General features: G+C 41.5%; 1 protein-coding gene across 2 annotated transcripts in view; it reads right to left on the reverse strand.

The window, feature by feature from the left end:
- ADAM12 (ADAM metallopeptidase domain 12) overlaps positions 1-17972 on the reverse strand; it is a 377960-nt gene that overhangs the window by 250225 nt on the left and 109763 nt on the right. For both annotated transcript variants that reach the window (XM_008978894.5, XM_054243454.2), the window contains one exon: positions 16916-16989. In XM_008978894.5, the coding sequence (XP_008977142.1) occupies positions 16916-16989 (74 nt within the window). The remainder of the gene's footprint in view (positions 1-16915; positions 16990-17972) is intronic.

Below are 17972 nucleotides of genomic sequence, written 5' to 3' on the forward strand. Positions count from 1 at the left end.
TGGTACATATACACCATGGAATACTATGCAGCCATAAAAAATGATGAATTCACGTCCTTTGTAGGGACTTAGATGAATCTGGAAACCATCATTCTCAGCAAACTGATACAAGAACAGAAAGCCAAACACTGCATGTTCTCACTCATAGGTGGGTGTTGAACAATGAGAACACATGGACTCAGAGAGAAGAGCATCACATACTGGGGGCAGTTGGCAGGGGTAAGGGAGAGACAGTGGGGGGTAGGGAAGGTGGGGGGGGTGGGGAGGGATAATATGGGGAGAAATGCCAGATACAGTATGCACCTGAAGTAAAAGAAAAAAAGAGAGTAAGTACCTCTTTTCCACCTGTGAGGGAATACGGTCACCCTCTGAGAGCTAAACTGGGGCAATCAACCCAGCTGATGATCACTCCTTCTAAACGAAAGTTCCAAAGCCTTCAGTATGGTTTGGTGAGCCAAATGTCGAACACTGAATTTCTTTCTTTAAAGAAAACTGAGGGAAATTGAGTCGGCTCACTGATGGTGATAGGGAAATGATGCATATATGACAGTCAAGAGTCTGGTTTAGGTGTCTGTCATGTGTGAGTTTGGTCACTGTGAATCAGACCTCTTGAGCTCTGTCAAGAATTATTTATGGATGTGCAAAGCTGAGATGACCTCCCAGAGGTGATACTACTGCCTTCAAGGTCAGCTGCCACCTCAAGTGACACCTGGGTCCCACCTGCCTACGAGGGCCCAGTATTTCTTCCATACACACTAACTAACTACCCACGGGTGATGCCAAGTAGTCTTCACTTGGTTCTTCAGATCTGTCCTCGGACAACAGGACAAATGACCAGGAGCCAGTGCTCTAAGCTGTCTGCTAGATTATCCATACTCACAGGCAAACATGGATACAAATTAGTAACTTAAAAGCTGCCCTCTGTTCCTGGCTGGGATTCTCATAAATCAGAAATGGTCAGTGTTTACAACAGAGTCCAAAGGGAAAGCTGCTGAGCCAGCCCCAAACACTTAAAAATTCTCTATGGGAACCCAAAAACCTTCATCTGAGGACAGGAGGTTGGAGGAACCAGTGGGCTGCTATTCATCTGCTTCTTATTTAGAAAAGTTGGACTACCAGGGAAAACAGTAAAAACAAAAATAGGAAGCAAAATAAATGTTTACAGGCAAGCATGTCCTTTATTCTGAACACAGAGTGGTTGAAACTTTCCTTAAAGCCAGTTAATTGTTCAGGTAACATGTTAGGCTGTGAAGAAGGTAAATGAAAAGGAGACAGAGGGTGAGTGATGACGGCTGTGGCACTTACGGAAAACCAGAGACCATCGATCTTAAGACAGAGGGGGTTTGCCATGGCAGTGCCACCGTAATGACATGTGTTCTCTGTCATGTCCACCCCAAAGGCACTGTGACAGAAACAGACCACCCATAGATTACGCCAAAATATATATTTGCATGATGTGAAATCGATATTTAGCTTTATATTTATGTCCATACAATTGGCCCTCCACATCCTGGAGTTCCCTCTGTCAGATTCAACCAATTGCAGATTGAAAATAATTGGGGAAGAAAATAAAATATAATAATGCAACAATAAAAGTGTTAAGAATTTTAAAATATATAGGTTAACAACTATTTGCATAGCTTTACATTACATTAGTTATTATACGTAATCTAGAGATGGTTTGAAGTACACAGGAGGTGGTCTGTAGACTATATGGAAGTATCATGCCATTTTATATCAGGGACGTGAGCATCTTTAAATTTTGGTACCCATGGGGGGTCCCGGAGCTAATCTCCTGCAGATGCCAAGGGATGACTGTGCATACAGGCTGACACACACAGACACACACGCACTGGTATGTTTAAAAATTCTATATGGGAACCGAGAAAGCTTCATCGCAGGACAAAAGATTGAAACAGATAACGGGGTACATTTCATCTGGTTCTCATTTCGAAAAATTGAGACTATACTTAGCAAGTAAGTGTATACTTACAAAAAAAGAAAAAATTATTGAATTCTTTGGGAGTAAAGACATGGCAAAGACTGGGAGAGGAAGAGCAGTATGTTATCTATCTAATTTTCCTATTTATTGGCAATCTAGTTGAGCAATGCCCTATGGTATTTGGTATAAATAAATTAAGACAAGCCTATCCTTTGCTACCATATAAAACAGTAGTGGATTTAGGCATTGGGAAGGGCGGGAACTGTAAGTTATTCCTCTCTGGGTCCCAAACCCCAACACAATATCTGAAACACAGCTTGTTAAATGAATAAGCAAATGGGCAAACACGAAGCGGTGAACAGAATGTGCAGTATGGTATCAAGCACTTCAACGCCAAAACGTAAAGAACGAAAATGGCAAAAACACACCCTAGATTAAAAGCCCTTTTCTCTCTTAATAAGGAAGGATGGATAGCGTTTTCAATCTCCAACATTTCAATGTTGGAAGAAACTCTATTTCTAAATCAAAATCTATAGTTTATTTTCAGGGCATAAGCCATGTTTGTACTGCCGTAGAATTTTTTGAAAAGGCATCAAGAGTATAGACTGGACTAACATATTTTTCTAAACATACATATTTGCTATTGGTTCAACCTAATAAAATGAATCACTGTATTCTAAGCATAATGACCCATATTTTGTAATATCATCTAATGTATAGTATATGTAGAATATATTCAAATATTTATGTGTATTCATATCAGTATTGAAATTTAATTACAAATACCCTCTGAGATATGCTACTCTTTATATAGTGTTTGTGTTGGTTTTCACTATTTCCACTTATAGGAATTCCATGCCAATGATTATAGGAAAAAGGGATGCTGACTCATCAAAATATTTAGCCAAGTTTTGTCTTTGGCAACAAACCGTGACTACTTTCCTTAAACTCATTCCAATGACAATGTCCTCTGCAAATCTGCAAACCAGTCAGGATTCCTAGCCAAAGAGGTCAGAGGCGAAGAAGAAAACAAATGTGTTCAAAAAGAGCAGTACAGTTCCCCTTTGTGGACAAAAACATTTGTCAGGTTTTGCTATAAAAAATAATGTTTTATTTTTGTGACCTACAGTGAACACATAAAAGAATGTGGAAAAATGAACACTAAAATAAACACCCATGTCCTCATCCCTTGGCTTAAAAAATAGGACATAACTAGAGTCCCAGAGGCTTCTTCCCAGTGTGCCTTTCTTCTATTATAACTGCTTTAAAAAATTATTTTAAAAGCCTTTAAGGAGGTCAAGGTTGCCATTATATATCAATGTATCATGAAGGCCATCTAGTTTTTATCAAATGCCGCCCATCCCTCAGGCCAAGGGCATTTCCCACCCTGCCTCCACCCCACAGATTGGGTCCTCCATGCTGGCTTCACCCTGCTGTCCAGGAGTGTCCCTTGAGCACACACTTCCTCCAGATGAGGAATCTCAGACGTTTAAATCTCCCAACAAAATAGACTGCTCTGGGCACTGAGAAGCGTCCTAGGATTCTCAGGTTTCCAAGGAACTGCACTCAGCAACATGTGGAAGGAGCCATCACTCAGGGTTTCCTGGTTCACTGAAATACAGTGAGATAAGAAACCTTGGCTCTCGCAGGAATTGTCTAATTTGTCTTGAAGCTCAAATACCACACGCTCTACACAGTTCCTCATCTAGTGTTGTAAGTATGATTTCTTTCGGTGGGATCAGTTTAAGCATTCCTCTGAGAGAAGTAAGAACATACTGGAATGCAGAAAATGACTGAGACAGAAGATCTTAGAGTGGAAATGGAGCCTCTGAAAACCATCTGATCCAGTCCCCAAGCTGAGAAGGCTTAACTTCAGATTACAGATGAGAGAACTCAGGACCAGAGAGGTTAATTCATTTGCCTAAAGTCACAGAGCTTGCAAATACCAGAGATTTAATGTTTCCTTTTCCTTGGCTCTATGCTTCTCCCATAGACCATACTAAATCTTCTTTGCTGTTTTTTTAAAAAAAGTAAAGCAGTAACAGGCATGCATCTTACTTCCTCAAATGCTCGTCATTACTTCTATTCAGTACGAACCAGAACTGCTGCTCAGAAAACAGTAAAATGCAGAAGTGTTAGTTTGTTTTGGGGGGTATTTTATACAACTGGAAAACGTTTATGAATTAACTTATGTGTCCTTCAGCAACCTTGAATCATTTCTATAACAGCATAGGGTAAAAACCAATTAGTTAACTCATTGGATAATATATTGCCAACTACATCAATGATTTCAGTTCCTACATGTAAAATTACTTTGGAAAAAAGCAGTTTTCTTGAATAAATAATTTTCTAAATAAAGAGAGATTTAGGTAATGTCTGTACAGGTAATTTATGGTCCAATATAAAAATACAAGGTTTTTGAATCAGGAAGTACTTACAGAATATAAAAGGTGATGTCATCAAGTCATAATCATTACCCTATTTGGTAAGATAATGAATTTGCTCCAAAATTTAAAGGAATTTTAAACATATTTATTAAATTGTACAGCTAGTATTTTTAGTAAGTTTTTAACGTCATTTTCTATTTTTTCATTTAACCAACCTAACATTCTATATATTCTGTTGATATAAATGTGCAATACCACCAAAACTTTACTGAAAATATTAATGAATAATTGTTTTCATTTTATGAAAACCGCATGTAAAAACCATTTCCCACAAGTCCCAAGGAACTTTTGTGACACTGATATTTGCTTAATGGGTGCTGCCCGGCTGTGGACACAGCGTGGGAGGCTTCTCCACTGGAGCCTGTCAGATTTTCAAAGAAAACCATGAAACTGACCAACAAAATCCTCTAGGCCAGTTGAAACTGAAGAGGTGGCCTTAGAAGTGCTGTGAAAATAACTCTCCCTAAATAAATCGTCTCCCCAGATAACCCTCCTGCTGGGGGGTTGATTTTGTATCATCTTCTATCTGAGCACATGTTTTTCATAAGAAAGAAAATCATAAAAGAAAATAAGAAAGCCTTGTTCTCCACTTATGTTGAATCCACCTCATCCCACAGTGAAATCCACCAACATACTGAGAAGAAAGAAGTGAGTATTTCATAACATTTTTAGATAAATACCCTCATTTTGTTTTTCTCACGGGTCTCCGAATAAGTAGGGTTAGCCTCTGTGTCTTCTCTGCCTTTGGTCCTTGCCAATTAGGGTGATTTTCCCTCAGTGGGACTAAGCCTGCTCGTGAATAAAATGGTGTTTTTTTACTTGCCATTGTCATCGGAATGGAGACAGCCCTCCAAGGGACAGGCTATGTCTAGGCTCCAATCCAGACTCCTGCTTTTCCTACCAGCTACATGGGGACCAGTTCCTGCTTCCCTGTTCTTACCCCAGCATCTGCCTCCATGCCAGATGCAGCAGGGATGCCTTTGTCTTTACATTCAGCAAGAAAATCAGGTCTCTGTAGAGCAGTTTCAAAGTCAGCCTTTCATCCAGCACTCTAAATAAAAAGATTTGTGTAATGTCTATATGGGTAGTTTTTAGTTCAATGTGAAAATACAAGGCTTTCGGATCAAAAAGCGTTTACAGAATATAAAAAGCTACTCCAGGTCAGGCTGTGGTGCACCTCTGTATCTTCACAGAACCTGTTGTAACTGTGGGCCCTCAACAGGGAGCTGTGCAGCATACCACCAAGTGTGAGACACTAAATTTGGGGAATATAGTCACTAACCACTTGCAAAGGCAGAATGATAATTTTGCCTATTCAAAGTACACCTTATATAAATAAAATCATATAATATTTGTCCTTTTGTGTCTGACTTATTTGATTAGCATAATATCTTCAAAGTTCATGTGACAGCATGTGTCAGAATGTCATTTCTCTTTAGGGCTAAATAATATTTCACTTTATGTATGCCACATTTTATGTATGCCACATTATGTATGAATCAGATGTTCTGATTCATCTGTTGATGAACACGAGTTCTTTCCACCTTTTGGCCACTGTGAAGGCTGCTGCTGTGACATGGGTGTACAAATCTCTCTGTAGGTCCCCAGTGAAGCCCAGCTTTTTAATGAAGACGTTACATATGATGAGGAATAAGGCACGCCACATACTGTCAGCGTGCAACAAGTGAGCTATGGTAAATACAGTTATATTACAGCTCTTTATCATCGCTAATGAAGTGTGAAAACATAAGAAACCAGGAAGAAAGCCTCAAGGAAACAGAGCTGTGACTACCAGCTGAAGTTTTCCCATGTAAGTTATGAAACATGGCCAGGCACTGACAGAGCTCAACTCCACTCAAGATAATGAGTTTGGAGTAAACATTTCTGAAAACAGTAATCTAGGATTTTGGCTTCCTGGAGCATGATACTTAAGAATCTAGCAGAATCTGTTTATGAGCTCAGCAAAATTATGTCAAAATGTTCCAGGAAAGGGTTCCCGATCCAGACCCCAAGAAGGGATTCTTGGATCTTGCACAAGAAAGAATTCAAGGCGACTCCACAGCACAAAGCAAAAGCAAGTTTATCAAGAAAGTAAAGGAATGAGAGAATGGCTATTCCATAGACAGTGGCTCTGAGAACTGCTGCTTGTCCATTTTTACGGTTATTTCTTGGTGATAGGTCAAACCAGGGGTGGATTATCCATGCCTCCCCTTTTAGAACATGTAGGGTAACTTCCTGACATTGCCATGGCATTTGTAAACTGTCATGGCGCTAGCTGGAGCGTAGCACTGAGGATGACTAGAGGTCACTCTTGCGGCCATCTTGGTTTCAGTGGGTTTTGGCCGGCTTCTTTACTGCAGCCTGTTTTATCAGCAAGGTCTTTATGACCTGCATTTTGTGCCAACCTCCTGTCTCATCCAGCGACTTAGAATGCCTTAACTGTCTAGGAAGGGAGCCTAGTAGGTTTAAGCTTCATTTTACCCAGCTCCTATTTAAGACAGAGTTGCTCTGGTTCAAACGCCTCTAACAAAAGTTTCAAGCTTTCCAGAGAGTTAGTTTTATTGTCCTAAGCAATCAATGAAAGCATCGTGACCTTTCTATTGAGTACACAAGTAGAAAAAGTCCAGAAGAGGTGGGCCGTAACGACAGCAGCCTGCACAGTATCTGCACATAAGGGGAGGGAAGGTGCAATGACCGGCACTAAGATGGCGTCGGCCTCTCCACTGCCAGAGACCTCCTGGGAAGAGCCAGGACAGCCATTACTGTCCCTTTGGGATACAGAGTTGGGAAAGGAGCTAACGCTGCAGCAGGATTTTCATCAGAAAACCCCGAGTCTGCAGCATCAGTAGTGAAGGACAGAGTGAAGTGATGAAATGTGGAACTTCACCTCGATATCAAATGCCCTTTTCTAATTCTTCTAACTTTAAAGAGTTCACTCAAGGACGCCTCACTCTCGAATCACGACCCAGAGGGGCCTGTTTTACAAAGGTTGATCTTAACCAGTTTAGGCACTTTCAAGTTAACTTGGGTTCAGGAACAAAAAGCTCTAAAAATCGTGTTCTGACCTTTTTCAACGACTGTACAGCTTCAAAGAATGAAACGAGGGGAGAAGCTCAAGGGAATTTAGCTCTTACTCAGGAAACAAAATTTAGCCCAATTAAAAAGATCTTAAATATTAAGGCCGAGAGATTTTAACTTAACTCTGAAGGCATTTGGTCTAGTTAGATTGCTGAAGTGCATGTAGCCTGAGTCAATTCCACAAGTCTACAGTCATGCTTAGAGAAATTTTGACTGCACCTTCACCCTTTCATCAAAGTGGGCAGAGATGACCCACCTGGTAGCACCTGATTCTCCAAGGCAGGGGATAGGGCTTTTTACGCTGCAGGCATTAGGTAAGCTGAAGAAGTGTGGTCATTCCCTGTAGGAAAGAACATTCCTGTGGGCTATGCATCAGTGAACACAGAAACCCCCAAAGTACCATAGAAGAATCCGAAGGGCTGGAATTTCCCTGCTGGTCCCAGTGCTGTCCAACAGAACTTTCTGTGATGATGGAAACGTCCATCTAGCCACATGTGGCTATTGAACACTTGAACTGTGGCTAGTTTGACCAAGGAATTAAAATTTTAATTTTATTTAAACTTAATTGATATAGCCACATGTGACTAGTGGCTCTTCAAGTAAAGTGTGAATATGACTCCTAGGAAAATGTGTTAAAAACACAGATCTCAGGCCCTATAGCTGGGGATTCTGGTTCAATAGCAGTGGGGCCAGGCATTGCCCTTTTTAGCAAGGTCTTCAGGTGGTTCTGATGCTGGCATTCTTGCAGCAATGCTCTAGACTTTGAGGGCGAGAGTCCGTGTGTGAGCTCTTGGTAATAGGGAACACCCACTGCATGGAGACAGCCACAGGAAGGATATGGAATGGGGCTTGGCGGTGAGACTGGAGGCCAGAGGCTCACTGCAAGGCTCCAGCTTAGAATTCAGTGGAGCACTGGCATTGCCTTCGGCTGTGACCACTGTTCAGATACTGTCGGGACCACAGCTGAATTCTCCTCTTGTTCTACCGGCTCCTGACCTCCAGTCATAGCCACCAGCTACTGCTATACTTAGGTCAATTGTATTTGTCCATGAGCACTCACCTTCAAAAATGCCATGCCCAGTTCTACAAGGGCCCTCCACAGGTCACCTCCAGACTGGATTCTGTGAAAGCCATTATTCACCCCTCCCAGACTCTCAGGACCATGCCTCCTATGAGCCACATCTTTGTGTCTCTGGCCCCTGCTCAAAGGCCAGGCTCTTGGTCCTTTTCCAGGACTCTCCATTCTGATTAAGGCATCATTGTTCTCCCAGCATCTCAGGCACCAAATGGATGCCTTCCTTTCCATGACCCCACACATTCAACTGTTCATCAGATTCTGTCCATTCTGCCTGCTTAACATTTCTTAACTACTGATTCCTTCCCACCAATACTCTCTTGGCTCAAGCCATCATCAGCTCTCCCCAGACAGCAGTAATAAGCAGTCTCTGAACCACACCCACTCTACCCTCCCAGCTAGTCTTCACAGGCAGCCAGATGGTTTTTAAAAGACTGAATTTTACACAGGCACAGTGGCTTATTCCCGTAATCCCAGCACCTCGGGAGGCCGAGGTGGGTGGATGATGAGGTCAGGAATTGAAGACCAGTCTGGCCAACGCGGTGAAACCCTGTCTCTACTAAAAACTACAAAAATTAGCTGGGTGTGGTGGCAGGCACCTGTAATCCCAAATCCCAGCTACTCAAAAGGCTGAGACAGGACAGTCACTTGAACCCAGGTGGCAGAGGTTGCAGTGAACTGAGATTGTGCCACTGCACTCTAGCCTGGGTGACAGAGTGAGACTCCATCTCAAAATAAATAAATAAATAAATGACTGATCTTTTCTCGGGGGGAGCAGTGGCTCATGCCTTTGGGAGGCTGAGGTGGGCATATTGTTTAAGGCCTGGAACTCAAGACTGACCTGGGCAACATGGTGAAACCCAGTCCCTACCAAAAAAAAAAAAATTAGAAAAATTAGCTGAGTGTTGTAGTGAATGCCTGTAATCCCAGCTACTAGGGAGGCTGAGGTGGGAGGATCACCTGAGCCCAGGGCAGTTGAGGCTGCAGTGAGCTGTGACTGCACGACTGCACTCCAGCCTGGGTGACAGAGTGAGATCCGGTCTCTGATGTGATAAAACAGAATCTCATCACGTCACTGTTCTGCCTACAGGTCTTTTCTTCCGTGGTGCGCCATTGTCTCTATGAATGAAGTCAAGGCCCTTATCAGGGCACACAAACCTCAGCATAGGTTGGCTTTCTCTGTCTCTCTCCTTCTTGGTCATCAGCACAAAGACCTTCTAGAATCAGAGAAGCTGGACCTTTACTTCTCCTCTTCCTTCTCTCTCTACCTCCTGCCCTCCTTGACTGGGCTCTTCCTTGTGTGCACAGCTGAAAAGCTGCTTCCACATCTTCCCTCCCCAAACCAGACGCTGGCCCCATCTGCTCCCCTCCTGAGCCCTGAGCATGGCAGTCTTCCAGTTACTGCTTTTGTAGAGATCTGCTTAGTGCTGGGCTCCTCGACTAAATTCTGAGAGGACAAGGACTTTGTCTTATTCACCACCCTCCCTCCAGGGTCAATCACAGTGTCTGGTATCAAACACATATTCATGAATAAGTGGCCAGGTGAATAAGTGAATGAGCAAATGATTTCTTTAACATGTCAATGAAGATTAATAAAGAGGATTAATATGGCAGATGATAATCACTGAGGGTGGCAGATTAAGCCAACATGTTGACCTCTGACATCAGAAGAGCTGACAACTGTTGAAATGACTTTTACAACTTTTAGTCTTGGGGGACATGAACAGGCACATTATCTTAATTATCTTTATTAATTATTAATGTTGAGTAATTGTTAATAAGATATTAATAGAGATTCTGATAAAGATCTGTGACTAGCAGAAGGGAAGCTGAGTGCTGGGAAAATGAAACTATAATTTCTGAGATATGGTTCCACTGACAGTTGTTTAATCAGTAATTAGAACCACCAGGCAGTTTAGAGCTCCCATTCCTAAGGGCAGGCTGCAGGGAGGGGGTGTGATGTCCACCCGGGGAGGGACTGCTGGTCTGTGTGCTCCGAGGGAGGGTCCAGGCCATACACTGTCTCCAGAGGAACGCCTCCAGCCATGGTTGGCATTAATAATGTCTTTCATCTGTGAGTGGATCCACACTAGCTTCCACAGTGCACTCCAGTTCCTAGGACTCTACAAGAAATCTAGAAAACTTGTTCTCTTGGGTTGGGACAATGTGGATGAAACCATTTTTTCCTCACATGCTCAAAGACGGCCGATGGGGCCAAGAGGCTGCAACACGACCTCTGACGTCAGCAGAGCTGACAACTCCTGGCATGACTTTTACAACTTCTGATCTTCTGAGGCATAAGCAAGCACACTGGGTTTGGAACAGTGATCTCCCAGCAACAAATGGGATTGCCTTTCCAGGGGGCTGTGCAGATTGTCTTCTGATCCTGGAATCCAAAGTGGAGCTCAACACTTTAATGACAGATAAAAGACATTATTAATGCTGACCATGGCCCAAGGGGCTCCTCTGAGGCGCGAATGTCCTGGACCCTCCCTGAGAGCGCACAGACCAGCAGCACCTGGACCTGCAGTGACTCACCAGGTGGACATCACACCCACTCCCTGCAGCCTACCCTTAGGAATGGGGAGTTCTAAACTGTTCTAGAGTGAATACTAATTAAACTGATGAAAGAATATCCAGTGTGGCAATACTTATCTTGAGTAACAAGAACTGAACAGAACAGGCACAGTCAGTGAAGAAAAACCCTGTGCGCCATTTCGGCTTGACGGACAGACCACAGGAAAGGAACTGTGACCAGAAAGAGCCAGATGCCTTCTCTAAGGAATCGTTCATGTTCAGTGTGTACAGTAACAGGGCTATGGCAAGGGCTTCCACTGGTCTGCCCGGCATATTGACTGATGTTTGGACAGTGAAAATGAAGTTTGACTTCTTAATAAAAGGAAAAAAAGTCGGTGGGTGGGGAGAGGGGGAACAGGCTAGGTTTCTTTTACAAGGGAAGAAAAAAGGAATAGCACTCTACACTCAAAGATTTTAAAAGTCCAATTCCTGGGCATGTCAAGATTATAAAGGTAAGACCCCTACAGCAGCTGAGTCCCAAAGGACCAGGCTGCACATCTGTTCCAGGTCTTGTGAGCATCGAGATGTTTGGCCATCACCAAGACCTACAGGTAAAGAATAGGCATCACCTGACTCCAATTAATTTGAAAATCCAAAACAGACATAATATCATTAGGCAAAGTAATTAAGATTGCTGGATCCACAGAGAAATGTTATTGAGTCATTCAAACCTGATCATCAACATTAACATGAGCTCTAATCTTCCTGCACTGACTGGACACAGACGCTTGTTCGATTTTTGCAGACAAGGAGGCCAAGGTGGGCAGATCTCTTGAGACCATGAAGGAAGTGCAGAGAATATCAACAGCTTGCAATGCTGCTTTCAAAACCTGGGCTCCTAACTCCAAATCCTGTGTTCCTTTCTAGAAGCTTTTCTCCTTGAATTGTTTCTCATCTCACCCAGGTGACCTCCGACCTCCTGGGAACTCACTTTCAGTTTGGCCCAGGTTGTCGGGATTCAGTCAGCCATTCATTTGACGAGTGTTTCTCAAGTGCCTATTATGAGCCATGCTGTGGGGGAGGTGGTCAGGGAGGGTGTGAAGACCCTGCCCCTCACCGTAAGGATGTCACGGTCAGTGGAGGAGGAAAGGAACGGAATATCCAATGATGGAAATGAGAATATAGTAGCAGGTGGCTCTCTGATGTCGGGCTTGGAACAACGAAGGATGCAGGGTTTTGGCTGTGCCTAACCCTGTGCAGCAGAGGAATGACCTCCCCTGTCTAGGACCCACCACATATACCCACCACATATGCCCCCACACACTCAGGTGGAAGTCTCCCTTTTATCAGCCACATTGCCTCAGGGGCTTCTTTTGAGTATGCAGGTCTCATTCATGAGAACTACTAACAAATTTCCTTCTGAACTTGCACCATTTATTTTTTTGTTAACCCAAGTATAGGATTTGACATTTATCCCCATTAAATCTCATCTTGTTAGTTTTGGCCCATTGATCCAAACTGCTGAAATCTCCATAATCCAGATTTTGCCGTGCCAAGCAGTTATCCACCCCCAGCTCTGCATTGCCAGGAAATGTGATCAGAGCACCTTTTATGTCTTCATCAGGATGGCTGATGAAACTGTGGGCCAGGACAAGGCCATGCACACAGACCTAAGGCCACCAGCAGCAACCTCAGTGCCCCTGTTCAACATGGGTTGGGTCAACAGGAACAATGGCTTAGTATCTTATGGATGGTAATTCAGCCAAGTAAACCATCTAATGCCATCTCCACACTGGCTACATTTCTCCATTCTGCACCATGATTTTCTGAGAGATGATCTAAAATAAATGCATTTCCAAATATTTATTCCCATGTTTGGCCATATTAAAATGCCCTTTCTGTTATTGTTCTAGAGTGAATACTAATTAAAGTTTCCCCATAAGAGATGTTTGGAGTCATTCCAGACAAAATAAGTCAATGCTGAAGTTACTCTCTCTCAGAGATACCCCCCTAACATAAATTCAGTGGGCCATGGACCTCCCATGGCAACTGCCTTCAATCAGTGATGGGAACAGGACTTGAAGGCATTCTGGGATTGAGAGACGTAGGTAGCGTGATCTACCGCCATCACACTTCATTATCCTAAGCTGGAAAAACTGATGTCTAAGCTGGCTAGCTTGTACACTAAAACATTTTCATCAAAGATATAGTTTCACGGAGTACCTGTGTAAGGGACGGCTGAGCGTCCATAGGGATCCAGTAGAGTTATGAAAGTTATAAACCTGGTTTCTGCAGGTCCATAGGCAGGCAGCAATATTGTGAAAAATGCTTCTCAGGGGAAGCTTTGCGTTTCTTTAAACATTCAATTATGGCTATACAAATATAGATTTTAAGTGAACAGCATCCAATCTTTTCATAAATTAGAGATGTTAGAAGGCAAATAAAAAAACTATTTAATAAAAATTCAGCCCTGTGCCATGAAGAATCAGTTCATCACAGAAGCATTTTGAGTAAGGTTAATTAGATGACTCTCAGCATTAGCTATAGATTTAAGGGACTAGGACTGCTTTAATTTAGGTTGTGGTTTCTAAGCAGGTTTTTCAATTACAGCAAGTTTCTGGATATTTAAAGACCCAATATTCAACAAGCAGATCTTATTTGCTCTTTAAAAGTCACTAGAGGTCTTTCAAAATAACCTTTGTCATTTCCTTTTCAGGAACAATAAATATGTTAGCGTTCTTCTTTCAACCATTACCAAATTTTTACAATATTTTTTCTCCTTCAAAGAAAACGGTTTATTCCTTATTTTTAAAGTAATATTTTATTTTTGTAAAACATTAAGACAATAAAGTAAATAGCTTCTATAATCTTCCTACTCAGGGATACATGTCATGTGTATAATTTTAAAATAAACATTGAATACTATGCAAGCTATTTTCATTAAAAAAATAATAAACACTAGCTAGAAACAGCTATTTTCTAACATGCTAGTTACATTGATTATACCACGAATTTTTTAAATAATAAAAGTCTCATCGTTTTTAATTGTTGAATAGTATCCTGTTTCATAGCTGATTATTGAATCCATCTCCTTTTAACATACTTTTAGGTAAAACACCCTTGAGCACAGGGCTGACTCTGGGCTTCCAGGCGCTGGAGCAGTGTACTGACCAGCTTGCCTTCTGATTGGTCAGGGATTCATCCTGATTGGTCGTGCCCTCTATTGTACTGGTTGTTAAACATGCAAATGGCCTCTGCTTATATTTTTATCTCTGGGTTCTTACAGCTTCATTTGTGAAGACTCTCTGACTTGAATCTACTGGGCCGATGGCTATGCGAATTAAAAATCCTATTATATACTAAATGATTGATTGCCTCTTGTGTCTAACAGCATCACAAGCTAGTAGTATACAAGCATTTCTCTCTACTTGATTTTCTTTCTTTGTATTCATTACATCAAAGGTATAGTTCGTTTGGAATAGGCATGTAACCTTTTGCAAAAAAACTGTTACACTGAAGCATTTTGGGTAATCCATCATTAAAACAGTAATATTGGCATCCTCTTGTGAAAATGTTACTCTTAATATAATGGAATTTCTAAAATTGGTACAGTACAATTAAAGTTATAGACTATCACAGGAACACATTCTCCATATACTTTTGAAAATGCAGTCTGATAGTGAGGTTGGGAAGAGAGAAATAAATTAAAAAGAGAGTTTTATGTGTTCAACTTGTATAATTTTGAGATTATCTCATGAAAGACCCTGAATTGAAAGGGAGCAAATTAGGTCACGTTTAAAATGATATTTATACAAATTAGCCAGTGTCTACCAGTCAACATATATTATAGTATCTGCAGTAGTGGAAGGTAAATCATTTTCAGAGGGAACCATGGACAACACTATTAAGTCACTTTACAAACTCAGAGGACCAGATGGGTGCTGAGAAATTATTTCTCTGTGGAAATGTATGTCCATTATGAAGCTCAATGAGATAGGATATAAAACTGCATATAGACTATGAGATCAACTAAGACAACAAAAGAAGCAAAGGCTTATGTACAAGGAAAAAAACCCATCTATAGAATTCACCAGAATCTTAACAGGATTGTGTTTGCTGGTAAGAGTACTTTTTTTTTTTTCTTGGTTTTAGGGTTCTTTGTTCCTTTTACCCCCTATAATGTTCAGTTTTCTTCACTGGGCATGCATATTATTTTCATAGGAAAAACAACGTAAGGTTTTTATGAGGTCGATTTTTGCTCCTCTACCTGCCGTCATAGTGCTCCATAAGACGTTCAATATTAGCCTCCCCTCACGCTGTGCACCACGTTTCTTCCAACAGCCTAACAATGGGAGCAGGTGCAATAGATGAAACTCCTAACGCCATCTGCCCACCACAACAACTCCATCGAGAAAATGCATCACCACCAGAAGCCTCATATTCTTTTGCTCTTTCAGGGAATACCTAGTTTCTTACACTGAGATATTTTCAAAACCATACATCAAAAACAATGTACAAAAATGTGGTGCCCCTCGATATTCTTATGTGAAGAAACAGAGTATGAAAATTTGTACTTTGCTGAGAGAGACAGATCAAAAGCAACACACAGTTTTCTCTCTGGATCCCTGATTATATAATACATGTGCCTGAACCTCTATTTTAAGATCAAGTCACAAGAAAAGCTAAAAACACTTCATTTCTTGTTTCCAAAGCTTCTGATCCATTTAATGGTAAGCAATAATCATGTAAAAAAAATAAACAGAGGCAGGTTGCAGATCCAAGGAAGCAGGTAGTGTGATTTTATATACATTTTAATATATTGTGACATTAGAGATCAAACATTCGGACTGGTTGTTGATTGTGTCTTTCGTCTGACTTGCTAAAAACACTCAAATCAAAGCACTGACACAAGTAAATGATCTGACTTGTTTACAGGAAGATGTTGAGTCAGGTTCTAGGACTCCAAGTCCCTGGCAGAACTCAGCCCAGTGAGGCTCTCTCACCTCTACTCATTTCAGAAAAAAATCAGCATCCTGCTGATGGGTGAGGAACAGAAACCAGCACTTTTGGAAGACAGAGACTGCTATTTTGACCAAGCAGGACTTGGAACATTGACTTCTATCTTTAAATAGAGATTGCTTATTAGAAGAACGAATAAGCTCTTCTTTTATGATACTAATGAAATAGAATATTAAGGAGTCCTTTAGATCGGAGGAATCTGGGGATATCCAGGGTGTAAAGAATAAGAAAATTAGTTGCTTTTAACTTACGATTAGAGGCAGACAAAATTTTCTGCTAGTAAGGCATACAAAACATATACTAGCATCCAAGTGGCCCAGAAAAAGCCATAATGCCACTTTCTGGAAATTTATATAATTTTTCCATAAAAGGACCAATTTTAAAAAATAAGATGAAAGAAATAGTCCAAACCGCTGGAGATAAGCTTTGAAAGATAAACTCTTGGTATTTCTCAGGGAGATAATTTTTATCAGTTTGAAGCTGTTTCTCCTAATATAATCCAGGAGTTGTCAAAAGTCAACTAATCATAAAACTCTGTTATTTGAACAGTATAGGGATGCTTAAATTAAATCCTTAAACAATTGGGCTCTGAAATAATAAAACCTCAGAACTAGAAAAATAGTGCTGAGTTATCAAGCTCCTTTATAGAGTGATAAAATTCTTTATTTTTCCATCAGATAATTTTTTAAAGTTAATTCTAGCCTCAAATCCAAATTTGGATTACAAATCCAGGCATTTCGTTCTGTTTTTCTAAATGCCAACATAAATCACATAGCACTTTCCTGTCCATGGTGTCTTAACTTTCTCCTATCATGCAATAAACAAGAATTAACTTACTCATTTCTTTCCAGATTTATGATCAGTTCTTTGCTTTCCAGTTGTATTCGAATATTCAGTACTTCTGGATGCTTCTGAAAGATAAACAAGAAAAATCAGCTGAAAAATGTTTGGCTTTGACTTGCAAATATCTGAATAAGCTCCACAGGCATAGTCAACTGAGGGAATAAAGGATGCGGCCAACCTAAGAAAGAGCCAAATGCCATCACAACACAGTCTAGAAATTCAGTTTTGTTAGCAGCAGTGAAGGCCAGGCACAGGAGGATTACTTGAGTCCAGGAGTTTGAGACCAGCCTAGGTGGGCAACATAGTGAGATCCTGTCTCTACAAAAAAATAAAAATAAGAAAATTAGAATATTATCCAGGTGTGGTAGTTTGTGCTTGTGGTCCCAGCTACCTGGGTGGGTGGCTGAGGCGAGAGGATCGCTTGAGCCCAAGAGTTCGAGGCTGCAGTGAGCTATGGTCACGCCACTGCACTCCAACCTGGGTGACAGAGTGAGACCCTGTTTCAAAAAAAGAAAACAAGCCTCTAATTCCAGCACTTTGGAAGGCCGAGGGGGGCGGATCAGCTGAGGTCAGGAGTTCGAGATCAGCCTGTTCAACATGATGAAACCCCATCTCTATTAAAAATACAATAAATCAGCCTGGTGGTAGCACACCCTTGTAATCCCAGCTACTCAGGAGGCTGAGGCAGGAGAATTGCTTGAACCCAGGAGGTGGAGGTTACATGAGCCAAGATTGTGCCATTGCACTCCAGCCTGGGCAACGAGAATAAAACTCTGTCTCAAAAAAAAAAAAAAAGGAAGAAGATGACAAGATTGGAGGGAGAGTTGTGGGTCATCCCATGGAACAGGTACCACAAAGTTAAGGAGACCTCACTCTCCCTGGTCAGCACTGCAGAGTGCAGAAAGTGGAGACTCAGTGTTGCTGAGACATCTGCACCACCATTCAGTCAGTGCTTCCTTCAGTTACACGGACTTTGTCTGCCTTGGCTTATTCGGTTATGTCAGGGTTACGCTTAGTAAGAGCTGTGAGAACGAGAAGTTTAGACGTAGTT

Source organism: Callithrix jacchus, chromosome 12, assembly GCF_049354715.1.
Source record: "Callithrix jacchus isolate 240 chromosome 12, calJac240_pri, whole genome shotgun sequence".
Classification (NCBI taxonomy): Eukaryota; Metazoa; Chordata; class Mammalia; order Primates; family Cebidae; genus Callithrix; species Callithrix jacchus.